This window comes from Meleagris gallopavo, chromosome Z (assembly GCF_000146605.3).
Source record: "Meleagris gallopavo isolate NT-WF06-2002-E0010 breed Aviagen turkey brand Nicholas breeding stock chromosome Z, Turkey_5.1, whole genome shotgun sequence".
Classification (NCBI taxonomy): domain Eukaryota; kingdom Metazoa; phylum Chordata; class Aves; order Galliformes; family Phasianidae; genus Meleagris; species Meleagris gallopavo.
Genome location: NC_015041.2, coordinates 46,446,461 through 46,463,678, shown reverse-complemented (window position 1 = coordinate 46,463,678; position 17,218 = coordinate 46,446,461). Strand labels below are relative to the sequence as shown.

At 43.0% G+C, this 17,218-nt stretch overlaps 3 protein-coding genes across 3 annotated transcripts in view; 1 reads left to right on the top strand and 2 right to left on the bottom strand.

Annotated features, from left to right (window-relative positions):
* CPLX1 (complexin 1) overlaps positions 1 to 17,218 on the bottom strand; it is a 540,694-nt gene that overhangs the window by 292,682 nt on the left and 230,794 nt on the right. The gene's annotated exons all lie outside the window — the stretch shown is intronic.
* On the top strand, positions 7 to 8,293 carry NANS (N-acetylneuraminate synthase). The gene is made up of 6 exons (XM_010725937.3): positions 7 to 22; positions 632 to 847; positions 3,604 to 3,703; positions 4,398 to 4,552; positions 5,595 to 5,861; positions 6,424 to 8,293. Exons 1-6 carry the CDS (start codon positions 14 to 16, stop codon positions 6,619 to 6,621), a joined length of 945 nt encoding a protein of 314 aa, XP_010724239.2. The 5' UTR covers positions 7 to 13; the 3' UTR covers positions 6,622 to 8,293.
* On the bottom strand, positions 9,880 to 15,481 carry TRIM14 (tripartite motif containing 14; the record flags this gene model as incomplete). Its single annotated transcript, XM_031557344.1, has 5 exons — positions 9,880 to 10,756; positions 12,854 to 12,946; positions 14,166 to 14,328; positions 14,933 to 15,166; positions 15,314 to 15,481. Coding segments are annotated over 5 exons (1,194 nt in total), but the record flags the coding sequence as incomplete, so codon positions are not given.

Sequence of the window (17,218 nt, the reverse complement as noted above, 5' to 3'; positions counted from 1 at the left end):
GCGCATGATCCGCATGGCCAAGGTGCCAATGGGGAGCGCCGCGGGCAGCTGCTGCGGGGGGGAGAGGTGGGAGCGGGCCCCAGGCTCACTCCGGGAGGAGCGGGCTGGTTGCGGGTGAGCGGCTGGAGAATGAGGTCGTGGTGAGAGGCAACAAAAAGAGCGTTTCGCAGCCGCCGGTCGGTGCGTGACGGCTCGTGACTGCGCCGTGCTCGCATTGGGCTGGTGTCCGCCTCGCGCACTGCGCGCAGCTGCGGGGGGCGGCGGCGGTCCGTGTGCCGCACCCAGGTGTGGGTACGGTGCGGCTCCGAGCGCTGCGCGTCGGTCTGCCTCGGCTGCCTTAGCGCGTTCGTGTGTTGACTTCCCCTGGAGTAATGCTTCAGTCACCCCGTCAGACAGAAAAGCCTTTCGAAAATTTAGTGTTGGTTGGACCTGTGTTTGGAAACTGCGCATCGTCACCGGAGAAACCGGAGCAAAATGCGTTCAGAGCCACGGGCAGAGTCGCTCTGCGTTCTCACCGGTGGCACGATGGTGTGAGCGCTGCGATGCAGACGGCCGCTACCTGCACAGCTTTTGCGTGTTCACACTAGGACCGGTTGCGCTGCTCCTGTGAGTGACCCAGCTTCTTTTGCAGGACTGTGGGGCAGACTGCGCTAAGTTTCAGAAGAGCGAACTGGAATACAAATTCAACAAAAAAGCCTTAGAGAGGCCGTACACCTCAAAACACTCCTGGGGGAAGACCTACGGGGAGCACAAGCGCCACTTGGAGTTCAGTCACGACCAGTACAGAGAGCTGAAGAAGTACGCGGAGGAGGTTGGGATTTTCTTCACGGCTTCTGGCATGGATGAGGTATGTACACCACACAGTGTGATGCAAAATGCAGCTGTTGCATATCTTGTTTGCCCCTTACAGTTCTTACATAAAAAGTCCACCAAGTGCATGTAGATGTTGAGTTTGTAAATGAGGAAACTAGACTGATATAGTTCTCCTGCTCACTTGTGTATCCACTGTGATTATGTCAGACTTTCCTCTATAGATTTTTTTTTCTCTACTTAATACCAATCTTTTCACTATTTTTTTCGTTTATTTCTGTTTACTAGATTTAAGCTTATGTTTCTAAACATCAAAAATGGTTACACTCCTTTTTCCTTCAACATGGAGAGGATCTTTAATAAATGCAGTGTATGATTGAAATGTGTAGGCAGGAAAATTCAGGTAGTAGTTAAACCTCAACACAGAGTGAAGGTTATGTATTATTTTACTTTAATTCGTGGCCTAGAAAATGAAGAAAACAAACTGAAAGAAACCGTCTAGAAGTAAGCCTGCCACTTTTTCCCTAAGGCAGGCTCACCAGCAAGTAGCCTTGCCCAGGATGGGATGAGATGGTTTTTATCTGATGTCCAAAAGTAATCTGTTCTGTGCCTTGCTTTCCTTACCATCAGAGAGAATTGCTGACCCATCAGTTTAATCTCCTTTCTTGTAATTCTTCATCTGACATAGAAGTTCCTATTTTCATTTTATTTTATTTGAACAACATTATAATCTCCTTTTTTTTAATACTCCCTGGATTAAGGAATTGCAATTCCTTTGAGCTTTTTCCCTTGTCTTTTCTAGTCCTCTGGCCATTCTCACCGTTTCTTTTAACACACTGTTCTGTTGGCTGAAATCCTTGACTTCCCCAGCTGCATGCAGCTATCAAACTCTGTAAAAAAAGCCTATTTTGGATGTCTGACAGATGAAAGGATGTTCTGCATGTATTGCAATAGTTGGTCGCCATGGGCTCAGAAATAGATCAGGGAAGAGAAGGTGTTTGTGATATTTATTTAATTGGTATCTTAATGTCTGAGGGGTCTGTGGAATAGCAACGCTTTCTCTGTTCTTTCGTTTAAGAACAGAAAATTTAAACTGTTCATTTTGGATTTCCATATCTAAGATCTTAAACACCTGTGTGCTTTTGGAGTGAAAAATCAGGTCCTTTTCTGACATTGTAGTGAAATGCAAAATGCGTGAGATGTGGTAGTAAAGTTCACTTTCCACCTTATTTTTCTCAAGATGCTTCCCAAGCTTGTTACCTCATCAGTCGGTTAGCAGTACTGACATCATTCTTTGAACAGCAGTTTCTTCACATAGCTGCTGACACTTCAGCAGTGTTTCTGCTAGCCACAGTTCTTTGAACTTGCTGTAGACATTGCATAGATTGATGTAGTATTGTTACCTTCTGTAAATTGAGAGTAATTTCTGGAACCCCAGGTATGTCAGGAAGTTAAAATGTGTGTTTAATTGTATGAGGAAGTTCTGTAAAGTGACGTGTGAAGTAAATACGAAGACTACAGGCAAGTCCTGCATCTGCTCTGTTCCAGAATGTACCGGAGATGGAACAGGATCCCATTGAACCACTCCCTCTAGCCTTGTCTCTACTGCTTGAAATTACACAGAGTGGTTGAGGTCGGAAGGGACCTCTGGAGGTTGTCTGGTCCAGTCCTGCTGCTCAAGCTGGGCCTGCTCATGAAATCCTTACGAAAAAGCTGCCGACTTTTAGGAGATAGTCATCCTATGAACAGTAGTATTAGATACTGTGTCCAAATGTTGTACTTTGTTTTGTGCAATCTCCTTGAATTCAGTCTATGGCTTTGTAGTATGTCTTTATGCCCAATGTATCTTAACGAATAAACTTTATTAAAGGGACGTTATACATCCTAGATACAAGCAATTGAACCTCCATCAACGATTATAGAAAAATGAAACATGTATCTCTTCCGAACATTACCTCTTTCTTTTTCTAGTGCTAAATATATTTGGCAGCAACAAAGAATCAGCCAATGAAACTAGAATTGTTTGTGGTATGATTGAAAGGGGGACAAAGTTAGGTGACTGTCTCATTGTTTCTCTCAGGTGCGAGTGAAGGATTTTAATATCGCTTGCTATGTGAGATCTTTCATGTGCTTATGTGATAGTTTCAGAGTCATCTTTTCTGAAAGGGGAATGTACACCCTACCTAGTATCAAATTACAAAATAGAAGGCTAAGAATAAAATTCTATGGATTTCAAACATGCAATATTTTTCTGGTTTTGATTCTGATGATTAATAGAATACATAGCAGGTAGAGGGATAGAGCCATATATTTCACTATACAAATGTGATTTTTGCTATGTCTGTGCATTACTTATTTTTTGGAAGGAAGCAATAATGTTCTTACTACTTGCCTCCATAGTACTAAGAGTATTTTAACAACAGTTTCAGAAATTCTGGCTTAGTATTTGTAGAAAGCACCTTTACAACACCGTTGTTGTAAAGATATCTGACAGAAAAATCCAGCCACGTTGTCAGTGTCAATCTTGAAATCTAGTCACTTGTTTGACCCAGAGTTTCCTAACTGTTAATTTGCAGACCAACCTCCAGAAGCAGAATGGTGCATATTTCCATTTATTTAGTACCTTATATATTCTGGACTAGTATAATTTGAGGGTTATGTATACGTGCCCTATTTAATTCAACTTTGCTTTTGCTATTTTGCAGGGTTGGCTTGTTGATGGTTCTTCTCTGTCATTAACCCAGTTGAATTGGTATGTTGAAAAATAGTGATTGTTATTTATTTTTCTTGCAGATGGCTGTAGAATTTCTTCATGAACTAGATGTTCCATTTTTCAAAGTAGGATCAGGAGATACAAACAATTTCCCATATTTGGAAAAGACTGCAAAGAAAGGTAAGCATTATCTACTGAGCAGTATTTGCGGAATCACAAGTTGTAGGGGCAGGAGGAGACCTCTGACGATCATCCAACTGCCTGCTGAAGCACATTTGCTACAGCAGGTTGCACAGAAAAATAACCAGGTAGGTTCTGAATATCTCCAGAGAAAGAGACTGCACAGTGTCTCTGGGTAGCCCATTCCACTGCTCTGTCACAGTCACAGTAAAGAAGTTTTTCTTTGTGCTCAGATGGTACTTATTATGTTCTGGATTGTGCCGCTGCCCCTTGTTCTGCACTGGGCACCACTGAAGTGAGCTTGGCCCCATCCATTTGACTCATGCCCATTTTCAATTGATCCCCTTTTAGCTTTCTCCAGGCTGAACAACCCCAGGTCTCCCAGCCTTTCCTTGTGGAGGAGATGTTCCAGGCCCCTCATCACGTTTGTGCCCCTCCACTGGACTCTCCCTAGAATTTCCCTGTCTTTCATGAACTGGGGAACCCAGTCTCAGTAAACTTTGCTGGTTTCACAGTGTCTCACCAGTTCAGTTATTATGTATTCCCTTCGCTTAATTTCAGGAAAAAATTAAAAAATCACCCATCTTCCTTTTCTAGTTCAACCAAATGCATTGCAGAGCTTCAGTTAAGCTTGTGCAGATTTCTTAGGGATCTAAACTTGAAATCTAGGCAAAACATTTTTTTTAATGGCTAGGACGCCCAATGGTGATTTCCAGCGGGATGCAGTCGATGAACACAATGCACCAGGTGTATCAGATTGTGAAGCCCATCAATCCAAACTTCTGCTTCCTGCAGTGCACCAGTGCCTACCCGCTTCAGCCCGAGGATGTCAATCTCCGTGTTATATCGGTCAGTGAATAAGTAAGAGTGCCATTGGCACAGTACCACAGAAGGCCTATGCACTTCTTTTGAGTTCTGTTTCCAGGTCTTACGCATGCTCGAGTTTGCTTCTGAGAAGTGGGAAAGTGCATTATGGTCCTCTCATTCATCTTGGCCTTGAAGTAAAACTATTAATTGGGTCCTCTTTTGGCAGAACTTGGCTTTATGGAATATGATAAGAGAGATTTTTGTTGGGGCTTTGCAGTTGAATAGAAGGGAGGCTGAAGGGTGAGCGTAAGCTTTGAAAAGGAAAGAAAAGGATGTGTACAGTTACCTCACCTCCAGGAGGGTGTATGGAACTGAGGATGTGCCTCTCAGCTGGGAGCTCAACCAGATAATTCCACTAAAAAGGCTTTGTGTGAATATCAGATCTGTGAGAGGAAATGGATTGTAGTTTCCTTTGAAATTATTGCTTGGATGTGCCTGGTACCGATGCAGTTCCCAGGTCGGCCAGCGTTCAAACATTTGCCCAGCTTTATGCACTGGGCAGTATTTGTTAGCTTGAGTATATCTGGACGTGACCGTATTTAACTGCCTGTAGGAGTGAATAACTCCTCTGTGTGATGCTGAAAGGACCGCTTCAGATTTGAAACATGGGAAGGTGCACCATCTACTTTGAACACAGGTTAAGCTTAACAAGGTGTTGGGTTCTTGAATGAAAAAAACTCCATTTGCACAACTTACAGCGGGGTGGGCTTTTAAGACCTTGAAGAGCACAAACAAATTAAAAAGAAAAGCATGAGAGAAGCTGTAGAGTAGAAGGAGTCTTTCTCATTGTCAGTATTGATAATCACAGTGAACTTCTCAGAACACAATGGAGTGAACTTCTTAAAACAGAGTGGTTGGTAACACACTGTGACCATTCAATTGGAAATTCTTCCTCAGCGTAACCAACAGCTTGTTTTGTGGCATGGAAACTGCCCGCATCTTCACTGCAGTTATTATTGTTAAATTTGCTCTGTCTTTGAAATTGCTGCCTTGGCAACTGAGACCAACTCTATCGTGATTCCAGGCGTATCAGTCAGCTTTTCCCGACATCCCCATTGGCTATTCGGGGCACGAAACTGGCATTGCCATTTCGGTGGCAGCTGTTGCTCTGGGTGCAAAAGTGGTGGAGCGTCACGTGACTCTCGACAAAACATGGAAAGGAAGTGACCACCAGGCTTCCCTGGAGCCAAAGGAGCTGGCAGAGCTAGTGAAGGCCATCCGTACTGTGGAAAAAGCAATGGGTTCTCCAATCAAACAGCTCCTGCCTTGTGAAATGGCTTGCAATGAAAAGGTAACTCCTGCTTTTGATTCACCGTCAGTAACTCCCATGCAGAAAAACAGCAGCCAATACTTGGGTTTGTGGTCTGACGGTCTCAGTTTTTGTTGCAGTGTTTTGCCTCTGCACAATAATAAATTTTCCACTGCAAAGGAGCAGAACACACACTGCACTGTAACTTTTATGCAGACCGCATTTCTTATCAAGTGCCATTTCTGACGGTTAAGTTCAGCGGAGTTTCATGGATGTTCCCTGTGATTAACTTCCTTGAGCGCTAAATAGGTGTGAATGCACAAGCTGTGTTTACATGAAGCTAGAATGCTCATCAGTCTACTCAGATTCCGTCCATTCTGAACTGGGAAATGCCAATGAGATATTGTCTGAATTCAGAAAAGACTTCATCAGCCTTGTTACAGTAAACATTTCCATACTAACTCAAGCTTCTCGTGGAAGAAGTTAAGAAGTTAAGCAACGGGGTGGGCAACCCTTTCTCAAATAGCTTATAATCTTTTGGTCCACTTCTGGTGCCTATGATTGTGTTTGACTTATATGTTGTTTTTTATTTTCTCCTCTGTAGCTGGGGAAGTCTGTTGTGGCAAAAGTGACCATTCCTGAAGGAACCGTACTGACACTTGACATGCTGACAGTGAAAGTGGGAGAGCCTAAGGGTTTTGCTCCAGAAACTATCTTTGATCTGGTGGGCCAGAAGGCAAAGACAACAATTGAAGAAGATGAAACCATCACTGAGCAGGCAGTCAAAAAAGTGAAGTGCTAAACCAAAGCTCTCCATTTGATATTTTATGATGTCAGTCTGTCCTACTGCACAGCATGTTTAAGTATAGTGACATGGTGGGTTAGAAAGGATCTAAGAAGATTACATTTTCAGGGTTTGTTCTGCAGGAAGTTTTCGCAACTAGGGGATATAAATTATGAAAAGCAATTTTATTAGAAACTGCACTGTACTGTGTCTAGAAAATACCATGTTCCTCCTCTTCCATTCCACTTCAATTAATTTGGATTTTTTGCCAACTAGCAACTAGCTTGATAAGCACGAAATCACATTGGTGTTATCAGTCTGCGTTTGTCTGTGACAGAATCAATTGCTAGTTATGGTTATTATGGTGACCAAGGTCTACTTTTTTCTAGCTTTCTTTTTCCGATAAGAATACACTAATCCTAATAATTTGTCTATACTTGAATTGTTCTTTTACTGTAAAGTCTCTCTTCTGCCATTTCCTTTAATCTCATGAATATGGGATGCAAGTTCTTGTTAAATGCAAAGAGAAGAATTACCTAAACTAAACAGACAGTTTTACGCATGCAATATGATTGTTCTTAAGATATGTCTTAAGATTTAAAAAAAGTCTCAAGTTAAAGGAATGGGTGGCAGGAACCTGCTTGAGGAATAGAAGTGGACAAACTCACGGAAGTGCAGCAGTATAGAGAAGGGAGATAATAATCTATTCCTGTGGTGCCAATCTTTCAAAAGCTAGCTCCTTAAGGAAAGCTAGGTTCCAGTATGCACTTACCTTCTCAAAGGCAGTACCAACAAAGTCACTGAATTGGATATGGAGACAGCTCCCATATAAGGAGCTTGAAAAAGAACCTTTTTGTACTTTTTATAAACTGAAAGGCAAGACAGCAAGCTAGATGAGGCAAAATTCACCCAATGTGGATCAGTGGAAGTAAATTTAATCTGTGCTTCCAGAAATTGGCAAAAGCATCTGTCAGCTTACTGAATCTTGGCATCCTAATAAATTCTGCTGTGCAGCTTCTCTATTTGTATGTGAGGACAGCTGCTCAGGTAAGAAATCAAATGCTAGTAAAGATTTTGCAGCCTTCTTTTTGTACAAAGATGCTGTGTTGGAATTCTTCCCCCTCCTCCCCCACACACTGCTCTTTGAAACAGCTGAAGCTAGCTACTTGACTAGATCACCTCATTGACTAGATCACAGCATGATTGCCAGCACTCTTCTGTGCACTCCACTCTCGCAATACAGGTGCTTTTCAAGTAAGAAGTGCAGTCCCTTTGCCTATTGTCTTTGGGCAAGACCAGGTGGCAGCAGGTATAATACATATCTCAACTAGCTTGATAAGCACGAAATCACATTGGTGTTATCAGTCTGTGTTTGTATGTGAACAGAATCAATTGCTAGTTACGGTTATTATGGTTATTGCTACCTCTTAATCATAAATTGGTAAAATGTCTTGAATTTGATGGTTATTTTTCTGTGCCTGTAAGTAGTTCACTTTCCAAATGTGTACTTTTCTGCAGCTCTGAAGAGTCTGTAGTTCTGTCTTTAAACTGGGAAGAAACTGTTTGAATCACGTGCTTGTGACAGTCTGTGAGTGCTGATGCAGTATGCTTGCCTTACATTAAGAAACAACTCAACTGTTTAATTTTTTTAAATGGCAAGTTTAAAAAATAAATCCAGCTTTCAAAACAAGCAACTCGTTTTGCATTTCAATCTGTAGTAAGATCTTGCCTTTGCCAGCAGCAGAGAGGAGTCAATGGCCTTTAGTATTTGAATCACCAAAAATTACCTGGCTTGCTTCAAGCAGTGCTTGTTCAGGTGAACAGTACACCTGGTCCAATAAACTGATAAAAACATAGACTCCAAAGACTTCCAGGACTTAAATCATAGAATCACCTAGGTTAGAAAAGACCTTCAAGAACATCACATCCAATCATCAAACTGGCATACCAAATCTTGGCACTAAATTATCTGTCCTACGGCCATGTCCATATCTCTCTTAAGTATCTCAAGGGATAGGGACACTACCAGTTCCCTGGACAGTTTGTTCCCGTGCTTAACCACCCTCTATGTGAAAAAATGTATAATATAAAATTTCAGCCTTCCCTGGCACAACTTGAGGCCTTATGTTCTGCAATTTACAACCTGAGAGAAGAGACGGATAACATTCTCTTTGCAGCCTTCTGTCACATAGTTGCATAACATTATTAGGTCATCCCTCAACCTCTTTTTTACTAAATAGCCCCAGTTCCCTCTGTTAGTTCTGGTATGTCTTGTTTTCTAGTCCTTTCACCTGCTTTATTTTGTTGCTCTTCTCTGCACACACTTGAACAACTCAGTGTCCTAGTGAAAGGACTAAAGCTGCATGCAGTGTTGGAGGTGTTGTCCAATATTTGGTGTGGACAAGGGACAATCACTTCCTTAGCCATACTACCCACACTATTTCATTCATAGGCCAGGATGCCATTGGCCTTTATCACCTGGGCAGACTTCTGTTTCATATTCAGCCACGTTCACCAAAACTCCAGGTCCTTTTCTTTCCCAAGCCTGCGCTACTATACAGAGTTGCAACTCAACTGCAACACCCAACATTTGGCCTCATTGGGTGTCATGAGGTTGGACTTAGACCCTTGATCCAATCTATCTAGGTCCCTCTGGAGACTCAAGACCTTCAAGCAGATCAACATTCCAGCCTAATTTGGTATTGTCTACAAACTTACAGAGGGAGTGCTTTATCCCTTCATCCAAAGCATTGACAGAAATATTTAAAACTAGCCCCAGCACTCAGCCCTGGAACATACCACTGGTGACTGGCCACTAACTGAATTGAGCTCTGTTAACTAGACTGGGAAAAATAATAAATGGTTACCCCTACAGAGAAACGGCAGATGAAAAGTAATCCTTGTGAACTCTCTGCTAGTTTTATGTGCATTTATCTCTATCCAGCCACAGTTAAAGAGACTTGAAATAGGAAACGATAATTTAAGCACAAGTGCCTCACTAACGTAGTCTTTTCAGTGCATCTGTGGGTTCTCCAGTTTCAGTTTCTACTAAAAAGGTAGAAAAACTGTTTCTCTTGCTTCCACTCTTGGTGTGTGAAGAACAGGGCCACCCAGAACCCCACTTCAGACTGTCAAAATAGGATTAGCTTGTGGTTATTAAGTATCACTGCTTCAGTGCTCACTCAAGGCAAATTAATCTAATACCCTGCACAAGTGCAACAACTCCTATCTCATAATAGGATGGAGCTGGAAAAAACAACATCAGTAAACAAGAAGACCTGACAGTGGTTTTCAGGTTCAAATCTGAGTTTTAATAAGCATTTTTCAAGCGCTGACCAGACTTCTTCTACTTTGTTAGTTTGAATTGAGTACAAAAATAAAATGCAAGGCACTTTAGGTGATACACTGACACCATTTATAAATGGCAGATCAAACTCCTCCACTGAAAATACAGGTAGATACTACTTTACTTAAAAACAGCTGATTTTTCTTGAATTTCCCTGTTAACTTCTAGAAGTGTCACAGTTGAATTTTCATATAACATACATGTAAATCACTACTAAAGCGGCTTTCAGACAAAAAACCATGAGAGAGTAGGCTTTATTTTACTTCATTCCTTATGTTAGCTTCCATATTCCAATGGATCCTTCCCAGAGCCTTAAAGCTGGGTAAACTGGCTCTGTGAACTTGCAGCGGAAGGTGTGCAAATGTGTCATGCCATCAGTAACATTATAGAATGAAAGGATTCCGGCTTCATAATCCAGAAAAATGCCAATGCGATCAGGATCATCTTCTATCAGGAGAGGGATCCTCTCCCCCTTGTGAAATGCCCAGTATTCAAGATCAAACTTTTTAATGCACCAAGATGCTCTATTCCAGCCGAGTCGACAGCTTTCAGAGTCTCCTTTCCTGCCAATGGAAGGGTAGGCTGCACCAATCCACCACCCAGCTCCAGCATGAAGAAGGTCAACTTCCCAGTAATGGCTCCCAGAGAGGAATGCATCTCTGCTTAGCACTTGCCATAATTTATCAAACCTCTGGGGACCACAAGGGTAAAATATCCTTCTCCAGTTACAGCTTACTACAAGACGGTCATCAGACAACTTCAGCCTTGGATGAAGGCTATCATATTCCCAGGTTGGTGATCTTGCATCTGCAATCAAAACCATAAATGTACTTACTATGTTTATCATGCCCTTCGAAAAAGGTCCAACTTATATACAAAAAGCCTGCAAAGAAGCCCACGGCTGACAGTATCTTGGAAACTGTGATTTTGCAAGGAGTAAGAGACATTTTTTACTAGGAAGCACTGCACTGTCTATATGCAGCAGTGCTTTGAAGTTGCATAGTCTTTAATGCAGGTCAGTAAAAGACATATTTAGTTCAGTATATGTGTTTCACAAATGAGATGAAGTATACAAATAGGTAGGCTATTAACACTGAGAGCTTCTGCTTATAAGCAGAATGTTGGAGACTGCTACCATGATGATAGCCTAGGAGTTTTAGACAGCAGTGGAGCAGACCCTTGGGTTGTGATACCTCATTCCAGTGAGATCTCCTTTGAAAAACAGGGTAGGAATCTGTTTCACAGAGTCTCCACAGTTCAAAGCAGAAGCATCGTATACGTAGCAAAGAAACAATCTACCACCTCCCAGAAGGTTTGCAGCAGTTCACTTAACATGACATTTACAACAGAAAATTTTCAGCCTGGAACTACACTCCAGAAACAACTGAATGCAGCAGCAGACTCTTTTTACCATGAAGCAGGACAGAAACAGAAAGCCAGAAAAAATCTGCTCAGAGATATGATTTAGCAGAGGGTTGTTAGAATTAGGGTACTATGGTTAGGCTGCGGTTGGACTTGATGATCCTTGAGGTCCCTTCCAACCTGAGTGATTGTATGATTCTATGATTCTAAAGGCCTTGGGAAAGTAAGTACTAAGTACTACACATGAATATTGACTAAAAAATACAGCTGCACCTCACACCTCTCTGCCTTACTGTGACTCCTAATAATGGCTATATTTAAAATACACAGAGCAGTGGTGCACCAATAGGTGTTCTTTGATACATGGCTTTACTAATAGATTGTCTTGGTCTGGGCAGGATCACAGCACACATTTGCAAAGACGTACAGAAAAGTTGCTGATGTGTGATGCATGTGTAAAGATGCTAGAGTACCCACTGCTGGTAATTCTGCAGCCTTCACACTGTACCTGTACACTGCAAATGAAGGGAGAAGTAAATGGCATTGTATGCGCAGTGCTAACTGAAGAATTCTCTAAATAAAAAGAAAGACGTCATAATTTTAATCCTGGCATTATGACTGTTACAAACTAAAACTTCCAAAACCATGGGGCTCAGTCTCATACATGCAACATCTTATCGTTTTGATCACTGTACTTCAGTAGTGAAATGCAAGTCAGAAAAGCTAGTATTGGCTTCACTGTAGTCTGAATAGGTGTTTAGATGGGTGAATACCACAAGTACTAACGCACACCTGTGTGCACAGTTGGAGACAAAAGACAGGAGATGGAAATCATTTATGCAGGCAAAAAGAGCATGCTGCAGGATTCTTTCTTGTGAATGACTGACTGTCTTTGGCCCCAAATCACCCTCAGAGAGGTCAGCGCTGGGGATGCCAAGTTTGTGCAGAGCACAAGAGAAAAGGGGAGTGAAAGATACTTGAACTCCAGTTTAAAGCAGGGACAATATAAAAGTCCTGGCTACAGTGTCTGCTTCTTTTCTAGAAGCAGAGGTCAAAGGGGACCACTTAAGTGTGTAACTGGAAGAAGATGACTCTACTCTTAAGGTTCTAAAAATAAAACATAATGGGGAATGCTTTTCAAGAGCATGAAAAGCTGTGCAAATTAGTGATTTCTGCTCATCAAATTTGCCTAACAACTTAGATTTTCACAAAGTACATTGCTACTAAATCTCAAGCAAACGCAAATAAATTAATTGCTTAAGAGAAAGAAAACAAAACAAAAACAAAGGACCAAACAGCATCAAGATGATAATTCTGAATAAAAACACAGGACCAAAATTCCACAGACAGAAACTAAAATTTCTTTCCCAACATGGAGTATAAAAAATCATTGTGACTTTCAGGCAAGGCTGAGAACTTGATCCTCCTAAACATCAGAGCTCTTCTAAAAGAAAAGATAATGGCAGCGCACATTCATTGGCTGCTTCAGTGGATGGACCAAAAGTGTTTGGGGCCCCCTAGCTTTTGTTTAACCACACTTACGTTTCAAGAAAAGCATCCGATCAACAGGAAACATGGTTTTCAGCATTGTTCCAGGCTCCCTCTTTGAGGTGGCATTAAGGCTACTGAATACATCTGGGCAGAGATGAAAGGGGACAGCTTAGGTAAGTATGTAAATGGAAGAAGATGGCTCTATTCTCAAACTTTTCAAAATAAAACACCATGGGGGATCTAATAAGATGGGTTATTTGCTTCTCTCCTATGTATTGTGAATTCCACCCACACCTTGAGGAAGGTCATGGAGTCACATCTTGTCTTCCATCAGACAATCTGTGATACTTTTCCTGGAGAAGGGCCACTTGCTGTACATGTTTTCCTCCTTACATTCTTTAGATAGCATGGGGATGCTGGATCCTGGGATGCAAAGGAAACTACACAACCCAGCACAACCCCAAGTAAGCATCTACCATACCTTGAAAAGCACACCATTATCAATTGGTAACACAAGACAACTCCAGATAGTAGTCATAGTGCACCTCCATGGCACTATCTAGTAAATTCCCACTCATCATGTAGTAACCTTTCAGGTTTGGTCAGATATTTTCCCTCAGCATTCTGCTCTACTGTTTTTGGCTGCAACTCTCAGAAAAAGTATCATTAAAAGGTAGCAGAGTATAATCTGATGGTCACTGTGACTCTGCTGGCCCATAACTTAGCTACTGTCAGGATTATGTGCTTTGTGACTCTATGTTAGGGATCTCCTTGCCTTAGTCATGCCAAACATCATTTAAGGATGAAATATCAGCTCAAAGAAGCTCCAAGAAGAAGATAGCCCACCTTTAAAGTACGAAAAAACAGATTTTTTTTTTTTTTTTTCAGATTGACTGGGATGGAAATATCACTAAGTACATCAACTACAAAAAGTGTCCATTTTTTACACATTCCCAATGTCTCAAGTCTGCCACGAGTCCCACCAGAGCATACACACCCAACAATAACTGTGAGAGGACAGATCAGCTGTGTTGTGCAGGTGTGGTAGTTTAGGGATAAAAACAGCGTAAGTTCAACAGGAAGAAAATATCCGTTATGAAATAACTGATAGAACTGGGAAGAACAACAAAATAACTTGAAGGCATTCTTAATTCTTTTCTAGAATTAAAAGAGCACAAGTTTCTTCATCACCACAGCTATAGCAACGTTTTGACCAATGCTGTCAAAAAAGAGCATCCATGCCTAAGAAGTTGCTGTTTTTTCCAGCTCTCTGTTTATCTAGTAGAAGATCTTGCTCCTACTTAGAGACCACTATTTAGGAGATCAGGAGAACGCAAAATTCAGTGCACTCTCTCAGGTATACCTTCTTTAAGCCGAACTTCTAGTGGTTTCTGTAGAATGGACTGAAGAAATTTCATGAGAGATGAATAGTGGTTGAGTATGTGCTCAAATGAGAGAGGTACTGGATGCCACTGTTCTGGCGGTTTTCTTGAATCCTGCATTTCCTTCTCAATTTCTGTGCATTTCTGAGGGCAGAAAAACAAATGAGTACAGTCAGCAGCACAAATGGATTCTTCCCTCCCAGCTCCCACACACACGAAGCAAACAGCTCCGTTATGAGGTGAACTAAGCCATAACAAGTACAGCTGGCTGTGCCTTCTTAACAGCTCATTAAGAAAAAGGTGGACCTTCATCTGTAGGCAGAAGGAGAAGAACCACTGCCTCCAGCAAAATGATGGCTACTACTCAGGGATACTGGGATTGCTTGCAGTCAAAGGAATGAGAGGACTTAGCCTCAGACTGCCAGAAAGGGCTGTCTGTCCTCAGACACTCTTATTACACTGCCCAAGGAAAGACTTGATACAGTGTTAATGTTCAAGATGATCAAGCATGCCTAATTCTCACTTCATATATGCTTGTAAGTATAAAGAATCTCCTTTAGACCTGAAATTAATGCGTGAATCTAACAGTCCAACCATTAGGAACCAAACTGGTCCACCAAAACAGCTAGAAAACAAAAAATTCAGTGAGAAAGATTATCCTTGCGGATGGATCTGCAGAAGCCAGCCACCAGAGCAGTTTACCAGGGACTAAGAGGGTAAGAGGCGGGAAGAGACCACACAATACCACCTCCAGGAACTGAATAGGATCACTGCACTGCTGTATCTCTCTGATTCGCCGTGAGAATGCCTCCAGGACTGCAAGCTCTTCTTGACAGGACTGCACCTGCTGACCATGTGCTTCAAGGGCCTGCTGAGTCTTTTCATCAATGACGTTTCTTGCCAGTCTCTCCTCTTCCTGAAGCAGTACCTGGAGCTGTGTCACTCTGTCCAACAGCTGCCGCTTGCTTGTAGCAGCATGTGCCTATAGATGAAGCATAAGAGTGCCTCCATACTCAACACTCCTTCCTAGAGAAGCAGCACCTGTCTGGGTCTTTGCAAAGCCTCAGACAGAGAAAAATGTCTCTCCTTCAAAAATGATCACCTAGTAGAGTAGCAAATCATGCTTTACCTTTATATCATCAGCAGCTTGTTCTACACTCCTTCTGTTACCAGCTTCTTGCTCTTTTCTTGCTTCCAGATTCCTCAAATACACTGTGAGGAGCTCCTGAGCAGTAAAAATAAAATAAGTCACAGAAATTACAAAATATAAGATAAAATCTATTTCATAACATTTGTTTTATGTATACACACGCATACATACATATAGCTTTCTTTTCTAACAAGGGAGTATGTTACTGAAACAGTTTATAGGGCTATCCATAAGGCTAGTGGCAACACAACATAAATATTTTATTACTTCACCTGCTTCCTTTTGGGCAGCTAAGCAAGCACCTTCATTCTGATCATCTGTGGAAAGCTCTTTCTGTTGTCAAAAATACAGCTAATGTTCAGGATGTTTGTGCAAAAGAGCAGTCAGAAACAGCCACCACATTGATGCTGTGGTCAATGACTGTAACAACCAATACATAAAGCTCAGCATCTCCAGTATCTGTGCCGTGCCCTGTGGTGTACTAAGCAACACAGCTCTGCTGCAGCTGCCCCCACAGTTCTTCAACCACAGCCTGCTGTGGGCTGAACAGGTGCACTCAGGGATGCCTTTTTGTTAGTAGTACCCCAACCCTCAGCAGTGCATGAGTGCTACACACAGAGCCTCCCAGCAGTACAGGTAAGGCAGCTCCACAGCTGTAGCCATGTCAGCATACTCACTCAGCACCAATTTGTCATTTGGTTATGACAAGAATCAGATGATAAACAGGCTGCAGGCAAAACCAGAGAGCTCACAGCTGGCAGTCCCCTGCACACATACATACATGCAAGCAGACAAATGCTCTACCTGTGTGGAACCAGGAACTCAGGCCATGCCATCTCTTCCAGCCACAACTTTCCCATCTCAATGTCCCTGATGAACTGAAGGGCTGTGCTCCACCTGATGATGCAGGAGCTTTGCTGTGCCCAGTGATCAGAGGACAGGGAGCATCCTGACCAGTGATACTGAACATCCTTGGCTCCAAGGAATAACTGCTGATGGACCTCGCACAGCTGTTGTCATCTCTTCCTGGCACCCCCAGTTTGCACTTCCTAGCAGCGCTGAGGAAGACTGTCAGCCTTGTTGCTGTCTCAACAGATTAAAACAAAATTGCTGGTCCAAATATGATCCCTAAGGCTACGATGACTGTGGAGACACATCTGCATCTGAAATCTCTGCAACTCAAGGCCAGCAGATGTCAGCAGAGACTTCCTATGGACATCCTGTTACACCTGAACTCAAGTTTCTATCTTGCTTACTTCTTCTGGTCCAGAAGCCAGCAGCTGTTCTCTGCCAGCACTGTTCATGCTCACGGGCCGCAGCACGACCCACCTCTGTTGGTTTGGTGGGACAGAGCAAGTGCTTCTTGCCGTGACTAAAGCAATACCTAATAGCACGGTGGTGTCCCAGCAGCTGCTGAGCAGGGCTAGCACAGCATCAGGGCCTTCTGTGTTTCTCCCTCTGCCTCCGCAGTGAAAACTCACTGTGCCGGGAGCAGCACACCCCTGCTGATCGCCCAAACCAACCGTGCCCCATAACGCCACGCCCAGCAATACAGTGCAGAGCAGGTATTTGGGCGGACGACCCAGCCGGTACTCAGGATCTAGCTGGACATCGATCTGACCGCAGGAGGCAGCGAGCCTCTGCCCTTCCTCTTTTGTCTCGTTTTCTTCCTCTCGCCTTCCCCTTCTCCTCTGCCCGCTGAACTACGTCTACTGTGACCCACGAGTTCCCTTGCTCTCGCCCTTCTCTCCCCCTGCGCCGTGCAAGGCAGCGCGGCCGAGCCGTCCGGCAGACAGACCCCGCGCCTCTCTCTGCCTCTGTCCCCAGCCACCGTCCCCCCGCGCAGCAGCAGCGCACCGTCCGCACCCCTGCAGCCCTCCGAGC